The following is a 22,344-nucleotide window of genomic DNA, read 5'->3' on the forward strand; positions in this document are numbered from 1 at the left end:
ATTTAAAGCGTCAATTTACTGGGTAAAACCTAAAGATTCCAAACGTATAGTACTCTTAGTTGGTCGTCCTTACGCGGTCTGACAATAACGAATGCCAGTGACAGTATGGCCCACAATTACGTCTAGCACGGCAGGATGATATGCTCTAGCCAGGAGTGATTTCCGATGAAAAATGCCAGAATTCTGGTAAATATGCTGCTAGATTTTATTTTCTTTCTGTTGGTTTTTTGTGGTGAAACAATCTACCAGTGGTAAAACATTGGAGATGTTTTTCTTAATGAATTGGAGATGTTTTTCTCTAGGGGGTAATCAGTGCACTGTATCCTATATATCTAATGACGTTAAATAGGTGTTTAGATATAGTGATTCTAGTGGACTACTCCTAATTTTAGTGCTGTGAGAGAAAAGTTATGAAATGTCTTTTTTTGAGAGAAAAGTTATGAAATGTCTTGGATCTGATGCTAAGACTTGTATCTATATTATCATATATATTTTTTTTAGAAAAAAGGGATGACCCCCGGCCTCTGCATCTGGGCGATGCATACGGCCACTTTATTAACTATTCTCACAAGACCTTACAAAGTCATACAACAGTAAGACTAAAGCCGCCGTCTAAGCAACAAACTGTCGCTACACCTATCCAGTTGATGTAGGGGCGCAGATAGCTTGGGCCTAATACCAAACAGACATCGCAGCCAAGCCTAACATCTAAGACCTGAGACCCCAACCTAGCCACTTGCCGGGTCTGGGGCACACACTGGTCCGGTGTGCTCTCAGAGGCCGCTGCCGCCAACTGCCACCGCTCCATCTTCAGAACTGTACTGGTGCATCAACTTTGCTCGGCCTAGCTATCGTCGACGCCACCAGGGCGCCCAATGGCACCTCCTCCCTACGCGCAAACAACTGAGCACGTCGCGATCGCCACTGATACACCTCAGCGCCATGCTGCCAAGTACCACCAGCCGACACACCTTGAAGTCCTTGGAAGATTTGTCGTGCGTAGCACCTGCCGACCAGGCATGACAAAGCGTAGCACCTGTCGGTCAGGCATGACTTGACATCTCCACCGAAGCTCCGTGCAAGATGAAGCCGCTCCACCTCCTGCCTCTGACTTCCGGCGCTGCTCCACAAACGATGCTCCCAAGAGAGAAACGACACCGCAGTGCCGCCATTATCCGATCTGGAACACCAGATCCTAGGCTTTCCCCCGGAGCAGCACGAGTGGGTCGACAGTAGTTACACGATGATGCCTTCATCAAGGTAACGGCGTAGAACGCCGCCATTGCCTGTCGTCGGCTCGGTTTTCACCGGCAACCATGTCTCCCCAACTCGCAGCCGGGACTAGATGATGGATCTCGAGATCCGATCACCAAGCTTCTGGCCGGCCACCGCCAACGAAGAAGATGACCACCACCACCGGCTACACCGGCCAGAACAGATCTGCCATGGGTGCCGCCAAGCAGTCCACCAGGCCCTCGACGCCGCCGCCGATCTAAAGCCAGATGACCTCCCGTCGAAGACCGCATCGCGGCGCCGCCCGATCCAGGCCAGCCGCCGCAGCAGCCGCCCGTGGCCCGAGGCAGGGCCGACCGCCGCCGTTGTCGAAGCCAACGTCGTCGCTTCTAGATTGGCCGCACCTCCACGCATGTTGGGGCCCCGCCACCCCTGAGACGCGGGAGGGAGGAAGAGCCACCGCCACCGCCGTCGGCCTCCGGGCGCAAGCCGGCGGTGTCCTCCGGCGGCGGCGGGAGGAGGGGAGGAAGATGGGCGAGGCCCCGTCGGCGGCTAGGGTTGGGGAGCCACCCTAGTCGCCCGAGCGGGGGGCGACGCGGGCGCTGGGAAGTTGGAACGGAGGAGGCAGAGTGGGCTAACCCCCATATGGCTGCTTTCTTTTCCTCATTAAATAGGTACTCCCTCCGTATCAAAATATAAGACGTGTTTTGACATTCCCATAGTGTCAAATGCTCCCCACATTTTTTCCGTGGGCGGGTTTTTTTTTTTGATGGGTCGGGGCGGTCAAAAGCGGGCGTGGCAGCGGCCTGGACTATCGCAAAGCCCTTCACGTTTGTCTTCGGATTGCGGGAGAAAACACGAAGGTCTTAACCCTGTAATCTCAACCCCGTAACTCTATCTCTCTCCTGTAGGCGAATCCTAACTCCACACGCCAAATCCTAATGATCGGCTCAACCGTGTACTCAACGATAGGGGTTGTTCTTGCCTCAGATAAATGCTTCACGTGGCTCCTCTACAGAGGAGTAGGAACGCTTTTAACCATACACTTTTTAATATGATCTCTATCTATGGCGTGTATATTGGTGCACTTCAAACAAAGAAACGCCGTTGTATTCCGGTGTGTAATATTGCAAGGGCCACGGAGGATGTTAACTGTGCTCTCAACTTGCTGGGCTCATACGCGATGGTGACCTCTTTGCAGTGAAGCAAGCACTCCAACCAGCCTGAAGGGACACGCATAGCCTGACTGGAATGAAATGTAGCTCAACTTTCTGCATGCATTATCGTTTTGTCGCTGATGAAGCTGTTATCATTATTTGTTCTTGGTATGTAATCCATATGGAAGTAAAACTTGGGCGAACTCTTTACTGCTTCGCATCTGCAGACCTCATGGTTGCTTTGAACGGAAACTAGGCTTTCATCCCTTCTATCCAAAACGAAAAAGAATAGAGCCCCAATATATTGACGTAAAAGTTACAAAGTGATTTTCGCTTTTCAAATGCCAAGGCCAGACCAGCTCATCATTTTCATTACAAAAGTACAAACTATGTTCATATAGTGAGCGACATCATCAACGTCTGCAGTGCACCACCATCGGATGGCCCGTTCCTAGCTAGAAAAACACCGCGAGAGAGCGTGCGTCCACACTGGAGCATGGGCCTTGTCGGAAATCGGAGCTGGCAGGCCGGCGTTGCTATCTTCCGCGCAGTTTCATTCATCTCCCGTTTGTTGGATTATTTATACATGTGTCTTAGATTATACTCTCTGTGTAAAGAAATATAAAAACGCTTTTAAATCATTACTATTTCTTTACGCAGGGAGTACTAGATGACCAAAGCGATTACTATTAGCTAGGATTTTTCTTTTTCTTTTTGCATGGTAGCTTCGTACCCAGCTCGATCAACACGCCCAAATGCAGGTACGTACGTACGTACGTACGCAGGAATTTAGTAGAGGGCGTAACGGAGAATCTTGCTTTATAAAGCGACATTGGCCCATCCAGGTGATTTTATGAGGCGAGCTGGTAGGTCAGTCAACACGCGCAAATGCGTGGAGTGCAGGCATAATGTATGGATTTAGTACCATGTAATCCAGAGCGGTCAGGGCTTTATCAGCGCGTACAAAGGTTTTGAAGCACATGACTTGTTTCCTTTTCCCATGCGGGAAAGCAGGGAGACTGTCGATCAGCTTATCTTTCTCATGCCGTCATGCGCACCTTCACACATCTTTCTCCCGCGCACGTCACACACCTTTCTCATGCGCACGTCAGCGTCGCCCTTGGCAGACAAGGGTAGAACCGTAGAAGGCCGCCGAGGCGTTCAAAGCATCATCTACAGCCGCAGCCGCAGGTTCCATATTTGGACTCTCAAGCGACCGCGGACAGTGACCGAATGGGTTTCAAAATTTATCATTTGCAACTACATACTCTATTTTTAAAACACTTATTACATGCAGCGTCATGCACGATGATCATTCCATCCATCTTGGGCCACCTAGGATGTAGATGCTCTCACGTCGGCTTGGAGCAGTGGCGATGCACCGGAGCCGGCGACGTGCAACTATTATGACGGACCGGCTCACGTTGCCGCCCGCTCGCAGGGACTGGTATTGGACTTGGTAAAATATCGGTTTAACTCTCCTTTTCTTTGCCCATTAGCGCTGATCGCTCCACCAGCCACTTCTCTCTAGGGCTGCAAACGAGTCAAGTTTGAGCCAATTGGACTTAACTTAGCCTAACTTATACTAAAATTTGAGTCAGCTCAAATTGAGTGATGCTTAAGGTCAAGCTGTAGAAAGTAGCTCGTGCTCGGCTTATTTCGCGGGTTAGATGAGACAATAAAAAATATTATATAATCTAAAACATTTATTGTAATTAACTAGATAAGACACAACACGACACAATAAAAAAAATACTACTTTGAATCTACAAGGAAAAACGTTTCCAAAGTGGCACGTGAAAGATCGAAAAATGAGTCGATCAGCTCACACGCCTCGAACTTTTTTTGCAGCCCTACTTCTCTCACTCGCTCCCTAGGTGCTTCTTCTCGCTGATCAGCAGAAAAAAACAGCTACTAGTTTAGAAAAAAGCGACTTCTTGTGTTTCACACATTATAAAAAATCATACATTCAAAAAATGTTCAAGGTGTTAGGATGATCTCCATCGTGTGGGCCCAACGGCCCACCGGGCCCCTAGATCCGCGCCCTGATCGGGGGCGCTCAACCCACTACGGGTGACGGGCCCCCTGTCACCTGCACTATATATATAAAGAGGTGGGGGCCGGCGGCTCGCATCACGAGGTTCGTCGCAACGCCGTACACCCCACCGAATCCCCTACCGATCTAGGGTTAGTGCAGTGCTGACGGGAAGCACCGCCACCGCTACCCTTTGCCATCCCCGGCCACCGTCACCATGGCGGCCGGCTCAAGCTCATCAGGCCAGGCAGAAGGTAAATCACCGGATTGATCTAAGCCTACCCGATCCAATGGATATAACAATGGTATCAGGCCATCTAGGCTAAGAATTTCGGTACAAAGTGCATACAGAGAAAGAAAATCCGTCCCCCCCCCCTCCAAAGAACCCTAGCAGGGCAGAAACAAACAAAAAAGGAGAAAGTTCACCGACAGAGGGCCTCGGGCCCCGCCGGCAAAGTGCGCCGCCACTCCGGCCGCGCCAGTTCCTCTCGATCCGAACGGGCATCGGCAAGCCGAGCCGTCCGGAACAACCCCGCAAGGGGCAAAGGGCACTGCGACCAATCCGCTCGACGGCGGCGCGCTCACCGCAAGGTGGACGCGTAGCCGGCGAGGGGGAAGGCCACGACGCCGCTGCCGTTCGCTCTGCCGTCGTTGAACTCGAATGGGAGGAGAGGGGTCAGCAGGTTCTCTCTCTCTCTCTCTGCCATGGGGTGTTAAGGATGAAAGAGAAGAAGAAAACAAAAGGGGAAAAGGAAAGGAAAGGGCTCACGCTGACGCGGCTCGCCGCCGTCACCGGCGACCGGGGCGCAGCCGCGTGCCTCTATGGCACTAGATGCGGCGAGCGAGAGGGAGAGGCGAGGGGGAGCAGAGGAGGCGCAGCCGTAGCTTTATCTCTCTGCCAAAGGAAAGAAAGGGGAAGGTAGGGAGCTCGCACGGCGCAGCGCGGCGTGGTGATGCGTCGCCGTCGCCGGCCGCCGGCGAGGTCCGAAACCCTCGACAAGGGAAAGACGAAGGCGAGCAGCGCGCGAGGGGAGGAACTGGTTCGGTCGGGGGGTCGACCCCTGTTTTCTTCCAGCGAAATGCGCATGTAGCCATCGGATCAACTTGAATGGCCGAGATTGAAACCCTAGCTCATGTCGGGCTTTTTGGGCCGAAAGAGCTGAGAGGCTGGCAGTGGCGAGCTGGGCCGTGGCCAGCCGCAGTGGGCGCGTGCGTCGCACGCTGGGCCAAGGCCGCAGCCGCGCGCGCTGGCCCGAGGCTGGGCTGCGCTGCAGTTTTTTTTTTTGTTTGTTTTTGTTTATTCTGTTTTCTGTCCAAGTTTTGGGCAAATTTCAGATAGTTTTTCTATGCAAATTTTTCCAAGGAAATTTTTTGTTTAGAAAATAGAAAAGTAAACAGAAAAAGTTTTTGGAAAAGAAAATAGAAAAGTTCATGAATTTTATAAAGAAAATAATAAAGTTCATAATATTTTCTTTAGTAAAAGAAAAGTTTCTGTAACGAGTATAAAAAGTTCATGAATTTTTATTCATGTTTTTTTGCTGCGTAAATAATTCGTAGTGCTCTTTTACCAAGAAAATAAAAGTTCACATAGAATTTTGTTTTTAAGAGCATGTTAAAGTAAAATATTAAATTGTTGCTTCTCTAATGCAATTTTGAACCAGTCGGTTAAAATTGCTTAGAGAGCAAAAGAGCACAGAATTATTTCTGGATAGAATATTGTAAAGTTTCCGCTGCAAAGTAAAAGTTTTATCCTCCAATTAAATTGGAACCAATGGGAAAATTTAATTGGAATGACTGTTCTTAGCAATGTTTTTCCCCTGTGGGTGAAATCATATTAAGATAGTTTCCGCTATGACAAAAGAAAGATATTTGTTTTAAAGTTAAAATATGGTATTGTTATTTTCTAACCAACGTTGATGATAACAGTACTATAATTATACTAATAAATTTTGTATCAAAGTGATCAATTTTCAGAGAACAGATAAAGATCAAGAAGTGCATTTTTCTTGTTCTTGCTGCAATAAAGTTGATGATGATGATTATTTCTGAGCAAAGTAGTTTAATAGAAATACTATCATCACATTGTTTATGAGTTATATGCATTATTTCCATTTCCGCCCAACGGTGATATGGAATTAATGTAGAAGAATGAGTTTTATTCTAATTCTACCACAACGATGATTTAGAGTATAAAAAGGAAGTTTTGCAAAAGTTTAATGTGCATATTTTTTAACCAGACCAACGTAGGGTTATTTTTATGCTCATTATTGTTGATTATTTGCTAAGTTTTCTTAGACTAAAAGTTTTCCATGTTTTCATTCGTGAAAGCGAATGGCTAGGTACTTGTGACCCGAACGATGACCAAGAAAGGTCATAACGTGAGATAGTATGTTCTCTCTAAAGAATGGTTTCAAAAGAAAAGAGATAGATCATTGAGAGTCTTGGTTGACGAATGTCTTTCATGTACTCTCTATTATTTGAGATAAAACAAGCAACATGCGTGTTTAATTTGACCAATGTCGGATCAAGCATGTGTGTCAAAGAGCATTCGGATTTATTTATAAATTTGATGATTGAATATGCAGTCAAAAGAGCCAATTCTGGCATTTATGTCCCTTACAGGGAATTACCCGCATAGCGGAAAAGATGATTATGATAAAACCCGCATGGCGGAAAAAGTCTGGGAAAATACCTGCGTAACTGGGTAAAGTTGACATAGTGTTATGTCAAAAATCCTGTATGGCAGGAGAAATGTAGGCAAAGGACTTATCTTGTATGACAGGAGAAAGATATGACGACTCATGTGTGTTTAATGTGTCCCACTCTGGGAGAAAAGTATGGAGTAGCTATTATGCTTTCCTAGTATCGACCGTACATCTTATGTGTAACGGTCATTGAACACTCAATAAATCCAAAGAGAATAAAAGTTACAGACGGACCTAAAGATAAGAATGATATGCAAGTGTGACTTGCAAAAGTACTAATGATGAAGAACTCTGTTGAGTTTTTCGAATAAGGAAGAAGTACTCCCATACCAGTTAACAGATAACTGCATTACATATGAAGTAATTAGATAAATGAAGTAGATACTCAAAGTTTCCTCAATTCACAAGAGTTGTGAATGTGTTTTCGAAATTGTGACAGAAAAGTTCTTGCCACATTTCGAGGGGAAGAAAGAAATATGCGATATCCATTAATGAAGAATGTGATCGTCTGGGGGAGTACGACGGTCATAATAATACCCCTAAAGAAAAGAATAGTTGTATTTCTGGATCTTTACAGTTCTGAAAGCAGAGTAAGGAATACTAAGATGGTGCTTAAAGTGCCATAAAGAAGAAAGTTTTAACAGAATAAACCCAAATTATAAAGTTTAAACCCATTTTTGAGTGAAGATGGAGTAATCTGGGGGAGCATGTTGTATGACCTATACAACACATGTTGTTAGCTCTATAAAGGATGAATGAGTAAACATGGATCTTGTGATACAGGTCCCTGTTAAACTATTGCCTCTTGGAAATGAAAGACTATAGAATTAGTTTGCCTCTTGCATTGACAGAGCAACAACATCCCCATATGAAAGAAGTGCCAGTACCTGAGACACTGATGGTCTCAAGGAATGAGAAAATCAGATACTTTTGATTACTATAAAGTCTATGTTAGTGAAATTCAAATGGAGGTTGATCCCACCTCATTTAAAGGCTCATTCGAGCTTTGAGAAGTGTCTGCTTATCTAAATGATAAGAGACTATGTGAGATGAAATGAAATTGGTGAATCCCGACGATGGTTGGGACTGATGAGTAATTTCTAATGGAGCCAAAACAGTAGGCTGTAAAGAGTTTACAAGGTCAATGTGACTCCAAAGGAAATATGTAAAGGTGTAAAACACGACTTAAATCGAAAGGTTTTTGCGCATTTTGCACTGAATAGATTACAATGAGTGTTGGTAGCACATCATGATCTGAGTTACATCAGATGAAAGATATTATGATCTGAGTTACATCAGATGAAAGTAAAGAACACAGGGGATACTGCCTGAAGAAGTCTTTTATGGACTAAAACAATCAAATGTTGTTTTGGGTTAAAGAAAATGAGAGGACAATTGTATTCGTGCAAAGTTATAGAATGGGAAATTCATTTCCTAGTCATGTGCATGTGGATGAAGTCCTACTTGGTAGTGGTGATGTCAATCTACTGCAGGAGGTGAAAGAAGTTCTTGTCCTCAAAGTCCAAATGAATGTTCTCGGTAAGTGTCTCGTTATAAATATCGAGATTCATCAAGAAAAGAATAAAATGGGGTATTAGGAATGTCGCATGGACATGCTAAGAAAGGTCTCTAAAGTATGCATGCGAGAAAACCTACGCTTGTTCTTATAGTCAAGGGTAATGGAACTGGAAACTATGATGTTTCAAAAGTTGATGAGAAAAGATTGAAAACGGATATGGTACCATATGCTTCAGCTGTTGGAAGCTCAATATATTACCCTGACACAATTCACGTATCCGGGTTGTTTTGGCAATGTCCAGTCCATATATAGATCAATGGAATGGAGTCAAAGATATCGGCCTCATGCTGAAAGAAATAAGTGCTCTAAAAAGATTGTGAGTATAAAGACAAGACTTGTGAAATGTATAGCGAAATCCACAATTGTCGCTAACTTTCACACTTGAAGGTTTTTGTGTGGAAAAACTCCAAAGAATGAAACAATTATCATCAATGTGATGCAAAGATATTTTATAGCTTGATATGAGGCTGAGGGACAGGCAAAATGGTTAAGGAGACCTGTACCCGGAGTTGATAATGGTTGACAACATCGATAACCATTTTAAGTTTTTCGCTCCTATGACAACGAGTCAAGTGTTGATGCCAAACACATTGACATAGAGTTATGCGCTGTAAAGGAGAAAGTCCGGAATTATGTAGAAATGCTTGAAGCATAAAAGCAACAGACAAGTGTTTGCAGATCTGCTTATTAAAGGCTTACCGCCCAGTGTGTTCGAAGAACACACAGTCGACATGGTTTTTATGGTATAGTCTAAGATTTTCGGACAATAAAAGGGCCCACGGTTAAAGAATTTGTTTCAAAACAGAGAGGTACGTTGTGGCTGTTTGATTCTATCGGCAATTGAGCTCTGACGATGAAACATGTTCTATGTATTGATCTGTTATGAAACGAGTAAAGTAAAAGCATAAGGTCAAATGTAAAAGTTGAGATCAAGGAGGAGAATGTTAGGATGATCTCCACCGTGTGGGCCCAACGGCCCACCGGGCCCCTAGATCCGCGCCCTGATCGGGGGCGCTCAACCCACTATGGGTGACGGCCCCCTGTCACCTGCACTATATAAAGAGGTGAGGGCCGGCAGCTCGCATCACGAGGTTCGTCGCAACGCCGTACACCCCACCGAATCCCCTACCGATCTAGGGTTAGTGCGGTGCTGGCGGGAAGCACCGCCACCGCTACTCTTTGCCATCCCCGGCCACCGTCACCATGACGGCCGGCTCAAGCTCATCCGGCCATGCAGAAGGTAAATCACCGGATTGATCTAAGCCTACCCGATCCAATGGATATAACACAAGGTTCCCATTTGTTTTTGAATATATTTTTAAAAAAAACGCACTTTTAGTTCATGAATATGAATAAATATTTGTAGATTCAAAAACATGTTTATTAATTTAAAAAAATGTTCATGGATTTACATAAGTTTAGGAATATTTTTTTCATGAAATGAAAAATAATTCACAAAACTAGAAAACCCAAAATTTAAAAATATTCACGAAGTTGAAAAAAGATCACATATTTGAAAAGTTAGAAAATTAAAAAGGAGCAAAAAATGTAAGTAAAAAGGGGAATAATAAAACAAAACATAATGAAAACAAGTAAACAAGAAAGAAAAAAAGAAACCAACATAAAGCTTCTAGAACCTTTCAGAAACTTGGCTTTGGACCATCATATTTGCTTTGCTCGCTCGCTCCTGTGTTCTACGTAGGTGTAAGAGCATCTCTAGCAGATCCCGCAAACCGGGCCATCCGCTAAAATAACGTCGGTTTGCGGGATCCATCCTGTATCCCCGGCCCGAGCAGATCCGTCAAATCAGGCCGAGCAAATAGGTTGAGAAGCGGCCGACTAGAGAGCAAAAATGGTCATAAACATGCGTTGTGAATAACTAACATTGAATACTAGCATGAGTAGGATATAAACACCATGCACATAAAATATCATGGAGCCTATGTTGATTTTAACTACATGCGTGAACATGTGCCAAGTCAAGCCACTCGAAACATTCCGAGGAGCATATACCATATCATCATACTACATCACAACCATTTTAATGCATGCTAACATTTAAGATAAATCATTATCCACTCCTGGCTACTTAAGCATGGCATGAGCAACTATAATCTGTAAGTGTAATCATAAACATGTCTATCATAAAATAACGTCGGTTTGCGGGATCCATCCCGTATCCCCAGCCCAAGAAGATCCGCCAAATCAGGTCATCCCAGAAATATTTTCTGTGGGATCCCGGATTTCACGAGCCCATTTCCTCCATATGTGCAGGAACCCACCCAATTTTGTAGGCTCCCCTTTTCATTGACGCAAAGCGTTTCCGCCCACTTATGTTTCCCGCTTCCACTCTCCGCCGCCGCTGCAAATCCCCGCCCCTAGGTGCCGCCTCCGGCAGCCCCGCATCGCATCCACTCTACCAACTTTCGGTAGCGGAGGTAACCTTTTGCGTTGGCGGCTCGCCGCCGGTGCCGACACCATGGATTCGCCCAGGAGCTCGGTGTGCAGGCTCGTTCCTTGCGGATCCGCTCCGTTCAGCCTACTTTGAGCGACGCACGTCGGGGGAAGAGGGTGGCGCGGCGCTGCTTCGGTCAGGGGAGAAGAAAGGGGCAGCGCGGCGTCGGACGGTGGGAAGAAGAAAGGGGCAGCCCCGGTCGGCCGACGAGAGGAGAAAAGGCATTGCGACGCGGCTTGCTTCGGCAAGGTATGTTCAGGTGAAACCCTTTCCGGCTAGTGCTCAATTTTCGCCCAGATTGGGTTCAGGTGAAGCTCATTCTGGATTGTGTGCATATTGTAGATGGATTGGAGTTCGTCCTCGTCGTCTTTGTCTGACGATTCAGACATAGAAGATTTGATCCTCGACGACGATGATGAAAAACTAGTGTTGTTGCATCTCGCGACGAATTTGAGACAGGACCGAAGAAAAAGTGGCGCAGATTGTTTTTAGATTCCATTCAGTTGACATTATGAAATCTGCAATTTATTTGATGTTTTATAAAAAAAATTACGATGCGGCTGTCGTTCCGGCCGAACAGATCCCGCAAACAGGACCGCAAAACGTTTGCGGGGTCTGTTCAACCGGAGCGCTCACCACACCGTAAAAATAATTTGCGGGAGCCCCTATACGCATTTTGTGAGACACGCGGTTACCGGATCTGCTAGAGATGCTCTAACAACGCTTTGATTTTGTTTTCTTTTTTGCGGGAAGGTATGACAATGTTGCCTAAAAAAAGGTAAAATCACTAATTAAGGAGTACTCCTTTCAAAGATAACTTCCACCTTCATAGGTTGCGATAAGTGGCACGCGGCATGTGCGTCACTTGTCGCAACCTGTGAGTTTTTTTTCATAGATCCGTTTATTCAAAACATTTTATGTTTTAAACCGTTCATTCGAATCTCAAACTATTTTTATCATTGGATTCCTCGTGTCGAGATCTTCAAAACTAGATTCTATGTTGATAGGTTTTGGCAAAAAAAAAATTTACAAAAAATACCGGACGAAAAACCATGCTCTTAGGGAAGAAAAAAAAGAAAACATGTTTTTTCTTTCCGTTTCCGAGAGGCATGACCGTGCCTTTCATAGAAGTAAAACCGTACCTCTCGCGGAAGCAAAACCATGCCTCTCATGAAAAAAACAGAAAATATTTTTTTTCATTTCCGAGAGCCACACTCGCGGAAGAAAAAGAAGAAGAGAAAACGCGTTTTTCGTTTCCGAGAGGCACGGTCATGTCTCTCGCGAAAGTAAAACCGTATCTCTCTCGAAAGAACAAAAAAAGAGAAAACATGTTTTTTTTGTTTTCGGGATGCATTTCTGTACCTCAAATAAAATCAAATCGGTGCCTTTCGCGGAAGCAAAAAAACATGTTTGTTCGCGCAATTTATTGCTTCAGTTTATTTGTCCAAAAGCTAAGACTGGTGGAAAACCAAAATACCGAAAAAATGGTCTAAAAAGCCGAAAAAACATGTGAAAAAATAAAATAAAAATAAAATCCGGAAGGAGCGCCTAGAGCACGACACATGACGACAGCTAAGCATTTGTTTTGACGGTAATTTGCTAGCTCCCACCCCAAGTGGTTGTTGGGAGGCTCGCCAAGGAGCGCTTGTCAGCTAGGTAGGTATGTCAACGCTATTACTTGAGCCATTTCCTATTCGACGCTAATTCGCTAGCTCCTGGATGCATAAGGCAGGCCCAGTTAATCCATTTTTCAAACCTTTCTTGGGGGAGCAACTAGGGAGCTCCTAATCCGCGCTTTAAGCGCCAGTTGGCACTTCTGGCGCTCGCAAGCAACGCGAAGCGGGCCGGCCCAGCAACCTGTTCAAAAAGGAAAGGTGAAGAAAAGTAAACATCAATTTTGGGAAACCTTGGATTCGAACTCAGGCACCACAAGGTAGATAACCTACCGCAATAACCATTGTATCAAACTCGCTATGTTATTCACTACAAGAAAACAGTGGTAGTTCACCTTTATTTCAATAAAGCATTAAATTATTTTTAAAACGAAATTTGAAATAAAGTTCATTAATTTTCAGGAAAAGTTCACAAATATGAAAAAGTTCATCCATTTTGAAGAAAAGTTCATCGATTTTCAAAAAAAGTTCTCAAATCGGGATTTTTTTATCATTTAAATAATTTGAAAATTTTCATCAAAGATTGGAATTTTTTAATTGAATTTTAAAAACCATCATCAAATTTGACAAAAAAGTTCATCGAGTTTTAAAAAGTTCATCGAATTTGAAAAAAAGTTCATCGTATATTAAACAAAGTTCATCGAATTTCAAAAAAGTTCATAAATGTGAAAATTTTAATTAAATTTGAAACAAGTTTATTGGATTTGAAAAAAGTTCATCGGATTTGAAAAAAGATCATCGAATTTGATGAAAAAGTTCACACATTTCCACAGAATAAAAAGAAAAAATATCACGATTCTGAAAAGTTCACATATTTAAGAAAATCAAAAAGAAAGAAAAAGAAAAGAGCTGCTTTTTTACTATCTGCATTTAGGCGTACAAGAATGAATATAGCACGTCAAGTGTGGGGTGTGAGCTGGTTGTGCTTTCCGTGTTCAACATGAAGATTCTCGTTTCGAATTACGCTGTTTGCACAGGTTTTTGGATCTGTAATCAGAGAAACAGTAATGGGCCGAGCCCAACTAACGCCTAGCAACTAGCTAGGGTGGGCTGAGAGCGTGCTCACATGTCGTGCTCTGGGCGCTTCCTTCGGTTCTTTTTATCACACGCATTTTCATTTTTTAAAATAATTTTTTCCTGGGTTTTTGTCTTTTCAGGTTTTCACCGGTCTTCCTTAGCTTTTGGACAATGCATTTTTTTTGCTTCCGCGAGAGGCACGGTCGTGCCTCTCAGAAACAAAAAAAACATATATTTTGTTTTTCTATACCATTCGTAAAAGTCACGGTTTTGCTTCTGCGAGAGGCACGAACGTGCATCTCGGAAACGAAAAAATACGCGCTTTCTCTTTGTTCCGCCTTCGATGAGAGGGCGAGATCCGCTCGGTTTAGGTTTCTAGTGGATTCATCTGAATTCAGCCATAGTTCATGGTTTTCGGAGTTTCTACATGCCCCTTCGGCGTTTTCTTCTCTAGGGCGACGATTTGCTTTGTAGATCGCAGCTGCCGGTGTTTCCTAGTCTACATCGACAACTTTTTGGTCGCTGCCTCGACAAGGTCATGAGTTTTTAAAAGTTTGCATCGTCGAGGGGGAGGCCTAGAGGTGGCATCGAGCTATACTCACGATGCGCTGCTGATGGATTCAGGAGGAAGAAGACTTAGGCACCTTCAAAAAGTTGAATGTAATTTTATGTTTATGTATGGATGTGTTTGTAAGTAATTGTGATACTTTTTCTAAAAACAAAGGTTTGTGGTACTTATATCGTCTTTGGCCCTTTGACAAATACTATTTCCGTTCTTAGATACTCCCTCCGTCCGGAAATACTAGTATTTGTCAAAGGGCCAAAGTGGAGAGTAACTTATACTAGTAACATAATACATTGTTTTAGACTATGTTACTACTTTCATAGTAGGTAGTAACACATGTGTTATGTCATGCAAAGATTCATTTATTGGATTATAGACTCATATTGTCTTGGGATATGTGATGTTACGGTAACTATGGTACTAAGTTACTCAATTTATCTCTCTCCTCATTAACTCATTGCTACGTAGGCAAATTTGCTGAGTTAGATCCGTTGTTACCCTTAAAGTTACTATCATTGTGATCAGTCTAAGACTTTGGGCAGTCTAATTTAAACTATCAAAACGTCAAATAATCGCGAGTGGACATGCGGCCACGCGATGCCGAAATCCACACTGCATGTTGCCACGTGATTCGTGCAACTCGAATACTTATGGCCGGTATAACGTTTCCCACCATCCGTATATCATTTGGTATAGCCCACGTATTTGCACCTGACATCTGCAGGAGATGGCCCGCAGGGCAGGCCCGGGCATTGAATTCAGGCGCGTGTCCATCAGTCCCAATGGCTAGCTGCACCATGGTCCTCACGGCCTTTTTAAAGTTCCAGCTTGCTTGTCAATGCTGCCACTTCCCAGTAGTACTTCAGCGCGAGCTGGGGACATCTGATTTCACATGTGCATCGGTCGGTCTATGTCCATGTTTCACTTCTTGTGAACATAATCAAGAATGGTTGAGGAACATTTTCTTGCTCGGCATTGTGAACCTGCTCCTCATGGCCATGATCTTCATGAACAAACTATGAAAATGCTCTCTTATGCGATGGGATTGCCGTAGTTTCCATATGTATTTGTTTTCCTGTGTGGTATCTGTACTGCGTGTATCTGCGAGCACATGCTGGCCTATCAATAATACAACTCCAACGGTTGTGTGCATGGAGCATTAACGCAAGTCGTGATACAGTTTTACTCTACTCGTGAGATGCCGTACTCCCTCCGTTTCTTTTTACTCCGCATATAAGATTTGGTCAAAGTCAAACTACATAAAATTTGACCAAATTTATATATAAAAATATAAACATCTACAATATTAAAACTATAGTATGAAAATACATTTCGTGATGCATCTGATAATGTTGATTTCATATTGTCAATGTTTATATTTTTTAATATAAAGTTATAAAAATTGACTTTGACCAAACCTTATATACAAACTAAAAAAAGAAAAGAGTACTACACAACAAATGAAAATACACCAGCAGGCAGGGACGTCATTAATACCATGATGCGTGTGCACCACACCCCAACCATGGGCAATAATTCAGCAATGGACAGCCAGCGTTATGGCAAATTAAACATCCCTGCGCTCATCAATTACACCCAGCTGCCCCTGCACCGTATGAGGCTGGTCATAGTGGGGAGTAGCTTGACACTAGTCTAAGTTACTATCTTCATAGTGCAAAGTAATTAAGTAGTAGTGTCATAGATGGTTTCATTTATTAGCTTATAGACTCATTTTGCCTCAAGAAGCGCTATGTTACAGTATGTGCTCGCAGATACCTAGGTTACCACAAGCACCTCTTTCCTCATTAAATACTTGTCACATAAGCAGAATTATCTTGGGATGTGTTAAATTACTACCTAAGTTACCCCACTATGGCTAGCCTGATGGCACCCGGCAAGGGAGAGATGATTGCAGGTGGGCATGTTGCTTCGTATAGAGAAATAAAACAAGGAAAACAGATCACACAGGGATTTCCAACCTTCAAGGGGCTGCTCCATGTGCGGAGAACCCATCTCCTCTTCCGCCTTTGTTTCTCCACAGGGGACTAGTTGGATAAGAATCCAGAAGAGCAGTTATGCCATCTCCAGAAGAGTGACGTGGGCGCTAGCAAACAAGCCTGTATCCATATGAAGATAAATGTCGTCTGGTCCACGGCCGGGTGTATAGCACCACGTATTCGCGAATGCTGGCGATTAATGTGTCAGGTATTGGAAACGGGCTATAATAAGTAGCAATTGCGATGGGCGCACGGACAAATAAGATTCCGACTTCGCGTGGCCTCATGTCCCGAAAATCCGCGTCGACCAAAACGTCTTGTATTTAGAAACGAAGGGAGAGGTGAAATTAGAGTTGGAACACGGTGCGTCCCAGATTGAAAAACAGCGACGGTTGCGTGTCACTTTCAGCGTGTGATGAGAAAAAAAAGTCCATCTTTTCAATGGAGATTTAGAAGAAGAATTTTGGCTTTTCGTTTATTCCTTTCCCCTGCCCACCTTCCTCTCCCCTCGCACCCCCTTTCCCTTCCAACCCCGGGCAGCGGATCTACCTGCCGCCGCCTCGATCCCGCCTCTCGGCGACCTTGCGCAGTCGCCGTCGCCGCCGCCCTTCTTACTCGGGCCCCGGGGCGTCCTGCGGCTGACTCCACCCCGTCCCAGTCTTCGTCCGGCCACCGGATCTCCTCCCTCCCTCTGAGTCTGAGGTATGCATGAGCAGCTAGCTAGGTTGTTTCTTCTCATCCACCGCAGCATCACTTCTCTTTTTTGTTAAATCAAATCGGTCAATTCCCTTCCACTAGGGTGGGGATGGGGCCTTCGAAATTTCCGGGCCAGATCCGCCCCTGGCAGGGTCATGCCTGCTGTTGTGTTCCTGGATTCCTTCTTGTGGATGATATGTGTATGATTCGGGTGCTGTCTACTCTTGCGTGGTTACAAATTTCGGCTTCTTTTACAAGGGATGATGATGATAGCTTGGTGCTTTTTTTATTATGGTAACAACTAGTACTCTCCATCTGGATTCCCTTGCTTGTAAAATTGCTGTATTTTTCACAAGATACTGTATTAACTATTGATTCCTAAGCGACTAGCAACTCCATTAGTGTTTTAAACGTCTCATCGTCATTTCATAGATACAGTAGATTCTAACTGCTGCTCTTTGTAGATTTTGAAGGAAGGACAGAAGCCGAACCATGGGGAAGAGGAAGGCGGCCGCTAAGCCACCCCCTAGGAAGCGGATGGACAAGCTCGATACCGTCTTTTCCTGCCCATTCTGCAACCATGGGAGCAGCGTTGAATGCCGGATGTTAGTACTATCTTCACCTGTTCTCTTCTTAATTTGGAATGGCTGCCCATTCAACATTGTGACTGGCCTTTTCTTTCTTCCTTCAGTGATCTGAAGAATCTGATTGGTGAGGCCAATTGTCAAATCTGCCAGGAAAGCTTCAGCACCACTGCAAATGGTATGTCCAAATTTTACATACAACTTCTGATTGTAGACGTAGATGCCATACTGATTCATTTTCAGCCAGAAAATTCCACACAACAAATCTCATTGGTTTTGTTCCTTCTCAACCTAATGATTACAACTCTGGGAACAGGCTATAGCTTGTCTACAAGTTTCATACAGCCATGCCATTTCATATACTCTTGGGGGTTTAGTCACTTTAATCAACTAGGTCATAATAGAGCATAGCCGAGGTAGTAAATCTTTCAGGGCCAAATGCGAGCTCGGCTGCCATTAAATCACACCATCATGTCTGTAAGATGGCTATGTGTCTCCCTATTTTATCATGTCCTAGTCTGAGTTAACTGAATTGCTTTTCATCAGAACTGAACCTGTATGATAGTATATCCTGTAAAGGAAATACAGTGTTACGTACTCCCTCCGTCCCATAATGTAAGACGTTTTTTGACACTACACTAGTGCCAAAAAACGTCCTACACTATGAGACGGAGGGAGTAGTTGTTTAGCTTTGTTGAGCTAATGTTCTCAGAATTGTACTAACTCTCTGTTATCTTTGGTGCAGCGCTCACTGAAGCTATTGATGTGTAAGTCAGAATCCAACAAATACCTCTTTACTCGTTGTTGCAACTCCGTCAGGTTTATCCACACCACACCTGGAACTGAAAATTGAACCCCTTGTCCTGCAGATACAGCGAATGGATCGATGAGTGCGAGCGTGTCAACACTGTTGAAGATGATGATGGTGCATGAGCAAGTGTAACTATAATACTCTATGATCTCAATGTGTTGATGTCATTTACTGCCACCGTCAGCCATATCTGTAGTAGCATTGTAACAATGTACTGGCTGACTTAAACGTTAGTAGGCAGTTTGTCCCGTGCTTAATACACAACCGATGATATTGTGTACCTGTATTTGTAAACCTTGGTATAGCGGCTGAGATTACACCTAATCTCGGTACCTGCAAAGAATGTGTACTTGAGACATGATGTTTGTGAGGCTGTTCTGTGAACCGTCAAGTCAAGAATTTATACTTATGGTATGGTGGTTGTTTGATAGGCCTTTCATGTGAGTTGTTTCCCTAGCCTGTGGTTGTCCCATGAACTGTGAATCGTAGAATGTATGCTACTTTGGGATGTGCAAGCCAGTATGAAAAAAATCTCTTACCAGCCCAGGGACAGTATTTCGAAGCATGTCGTGTGGTTCAAAGGATTACCCCAAACATCGTAAACATGTATGAACCGCAGATTTGTTAACTTGTTTGCTGTTCTCAGCAATTTTTCAAAGAAAAACAAGACTACTCTATCGGTTGGGTGGGTCAAATATATAATGATTGGTTTAGTAGCTTGGGTGTGGGTTAACCTGCATTTTGCAACACATCAAACAGTGGTGGCTTGCTTTCAATTTGCCTGATAGAAACAGTTTGGTTCAATTTGTTTGCAAGGCAGACTTGATTTTATGCTATGCTGATTGCAACCAAGATTATGAATCAATTAACAATTTCCTCGTAAGGGTCCTGGTTTAATTTCAGAGATAAATAGAAGAGGCCAGTAATTGCAATGGTTTATTCCAAACCGCAGCCACTCCAACAGCAAGCTGCAATTGTTTTCCAGGATGGATAGATTACTTAAAAAGGAATTTATCGCGGTGTGCAGCAGAGCTTAGCGAAGGCAGTGTACTTTATTTACTTAGCTCACTAACACAGTATATGCAAAAGAAATTACTGCACATTCTTTTTTTAAGATAAGACAGTGTAGTAGTAGTAGTAGTAGTTGGGGTTTCAGAAGTAAGGGTGGCAATTTGGTTTGTGACTGCACCTTTTTTTAAAGAAATTACTGCACATTTAAATTTTTTTTTACTTGAGACTACTCTTGTGTTTGTCTTGCCTTGTGACTGTTTCAAACCGCAACAATCGTTTTGTTTTTCTATGTTCGAATGGTCATTTTCGTCTGTTTGGCTGCCTATTTATATTGCTACAGGAGTAGCACCCTCTGTTTTTCCAGCAGCAGAGCACCACTGTTGTTGCACATCTCTCAAGATGTATGTGCATTCTCAGAACTGAGGTATCATCAGTAACTAAAGAAAACAGTTGGATTATGCAGCCCTACCCTTATGATGATCTATCAGAAGTACGTTCTCATGGACTTGCTTAGGTATACATTATCTGCAAAGGTTAGACCAAGCGCAGTTTCGAATTTCGTATATCGATCTGGGCGTGCTCCATTTACTTGTTGTTGTTGTTGTTGTTGTTGTTGTTGTTGTTGTTGTTGTTGTTGTTGTTGTTGTTACATTTAGGTCATCAGGGGGAGTTTTTTCCACGGGTTGTCGTTATGAGATGCCGAGATGGATAAATGGAAAATGAATGGTCTGACAAAGGGGATGATGGAACAGAATAGAAATAGCAACAGTCAAGATAATACACGAAGCTAGAACAGAATAGAAAATAAATACTAGATACAGAAGTGTACACGAAAAAATATGTAAATTTTGGCCATCTGTTTGGGCAATAAAATGAAGTTATACCACTTAATATCTTGGCAGGGATCACATTTCGTTAAGCTGCGTCCGGACATCCGATCGCGGACGGTGGTTTGAGTGCGCGCGTTGGAGATGCCCTAAAGACTCTTTTCTTATTTCTCCCCATTTTCCCTCTGTCTATACCCTCTTCCAAAAGCTGAAATCCCCCCTCCCGTATGTTTCTCCGCGAGCTGTGGTAATTTCTCCCCTTGGGATTCTGCATCTGGGAGATGGAATCTGTCGAGCCCCTCTAACTCGGACTCCTAATCTCCAATCTCGCTTCTTCTCTAAATGGTACTGGAATACGCCGGCTGAATTATCCCGACCGCTGATGAAGAGAACTCTGACCGTGTGTGTGTGTGCCTCTGCCTCTGTGGATATGGTTAAGCTTCTAGGAGAGACCTTTCTGTGGATGTGAAATTCTGAACAAAAGTATCTCATTCCCAGACACACCTACACTTGTGTTTTGACTATGCTTGCTTGTTACGGAGTACATGAGAGGTTTGTGCTGACAGTGGGCGCAATTAGATGCGGCTGACACTTGTTCTGCAAGAAGAGAACTTTCTGGTCTTGCCAATCAGACATTCGGAGTTGGTTCCATGTATGCTCTGGCTGTTGGCACGAGCCACTTTTAGGCATACCCGTTCACCGTTAAGACATCCAAGCACAAATCAGTGGAGGAAGAATCAGAAACAAACAAACTCTGTTCCAGCAGAAAGCAAGTTATAAATCATCCTATTCATATCATATTCAGGTCAGCAATCTGGTTACTCTGCTGCTGCACTGCATGTATTTTCTTGATCTCATCGAAAATGTCTTGCATGCCCAATTTTCTCATTGTTATTATTATTTTGCAGTTTATCTATTTATTTGGCCTATCGCAGTTAACATATATGGAAGAAATCAGAGGAAAGCTTCTGACACATAAGCTAACATCAAGGGATGATGATGATCTGACAGAAGAAACCAGAGGGATGCATCATGACAGAGGTTAACTGATCCACTTCCACGCTTGATTATTATCTATTGTTACACACACATTCATGGTAAGCAGAGCACAGAGCAAGGAAACGAAGATCAACACGACACACACGCACGCACACGACCAGCTCCTACTGCTGGTGGTCGTGGTCCTGGAGGAGCGGCGGCGCGACCTCGACCCTGGCGACGCCGGCCCGGGCCTGGGCCACCTTGGCGACCTCCACCTCCCCGACGACCACCTCCTTGGCCACCTCGTCCTGTTCCCCGCCTTCCTCCTCGTCGTAGTTGGGGTCGTTGCGGTCGATGGCGGCGGGCGCGGGGTCGAGCTCGCTGTCGACCAGCCCCTCGGGGCCCTCCCAGGTGTACTTGCCGCCGCGGCCGGACTTGGGCGGGGGCGCGCCGATGCCGACGCCCCGGGGCGCGTTGGCCGGGTGGCGCTCCAGCCGGTGCAGCCCCTGCTCCTCCAGCTTGCGCTCCACGTGCCTGGCCGTGTCCGGGCGCCTCGTCTCCGGCACCGGCACCTTCTCCGCCACCTTGTGGCCCTCCTCGTCCCGGTGCACCACGCGCATGTGCGCCATCTTATCTTGTGAGCTCTCCTCTCCTGTTGTTGTTGGTCTGGAACTATGAGTCGCGCTGTGTGGGTGGATATCAGGATATGGATGTGATGGGGGAGAGCGACAGGGCGCAGCGGCGGGGCTTATGTAGGAAGCCGGCGGGCTTGGGTGAGGTGGCGATGGAGGTGTCTAGAGAGTGCGTGAGCGGTGGCGAGGAGTCTAGAGAGTGATGGAAGGTGGCGGAAGCGGAAGGCGACATCTAGAGTGACGGGCGCGAGGACTGGTACCGCCACGCCACGCCACGCTAATATGCTCGTGACGCGACATTCACCGACATTGGGGTGCGGCTATGTGATGTGCCGCCTACTGAACGTGACTTGTCCTGCTGATCTGTGGTCTCATGCTGGCATCAT

General features: G+C 44.6%; 2 protein-coding genes across 2 annotated transcripts; one reads left to right on the top strand and one right to left on the bottom strand.

Moving 5' to 3' along the window:
- Nucleotides 1-16,833: 16,833 nt before the first annotated feature.
- Nucleotides 16,834-18,935, top strand: LOC125530585 (transcription elongation factor 1 homolog). Its single transcript, XM_048694973.2, has 5 exons — nt 16,834-17,118; nt 17,577-17,717; nt 17,804-17,874; nt 18,442-18,463; nt 18,566-18,935. The coding sequence occupies exons 2-5, from the start codon at nt 17,605-17,607 to the stop codon at nt 18,627-18,629; spliced, it is 270 nt and encodes an 89-aa protein (XP_048550930.1). The 5' UTR covers nt 16,834-17,118; nt 17,577-17,604; the 3' UTR covers nt 18,630-18,935.
- A 2,443-nt stretch (nt 18,936-21,378) lies between these two features.
- Nucleotides 21,379-22,083, bottom strand: LOC125530577 (plant/protein). Its single transcript, XM_048694960.2, has one exon. The coding sequence runs from the start codon at nt 21,953-21,955 to the stop codon at nt 21,509-21,511; it is 447 nt and encodes a 148-aa protein (XP_048550917.1). The 5' UTR covers nt 21,956-22,083; the 3' UTR covers nt 21,379-21,508.
- Nucleotides 22,084-22,344: the final 261 nt, after the last annotated feature.

Source organism: Triticum urartu, chromosome 1A (genome assembly GCF_056163025.1).
Source record: "Triticum urartu cultivar PI428250 chromosome 1A, HENAU_Tu73, whole genome shotgun sequence".
In the NCBI taxonomy this organism is placed as follows: domain Eukaryota; kingdom Viridiplantae; phylum Streptophyta; class Magnoliopsida; order Poales; family Poaceae; genus Triticum; species Triticum urartu.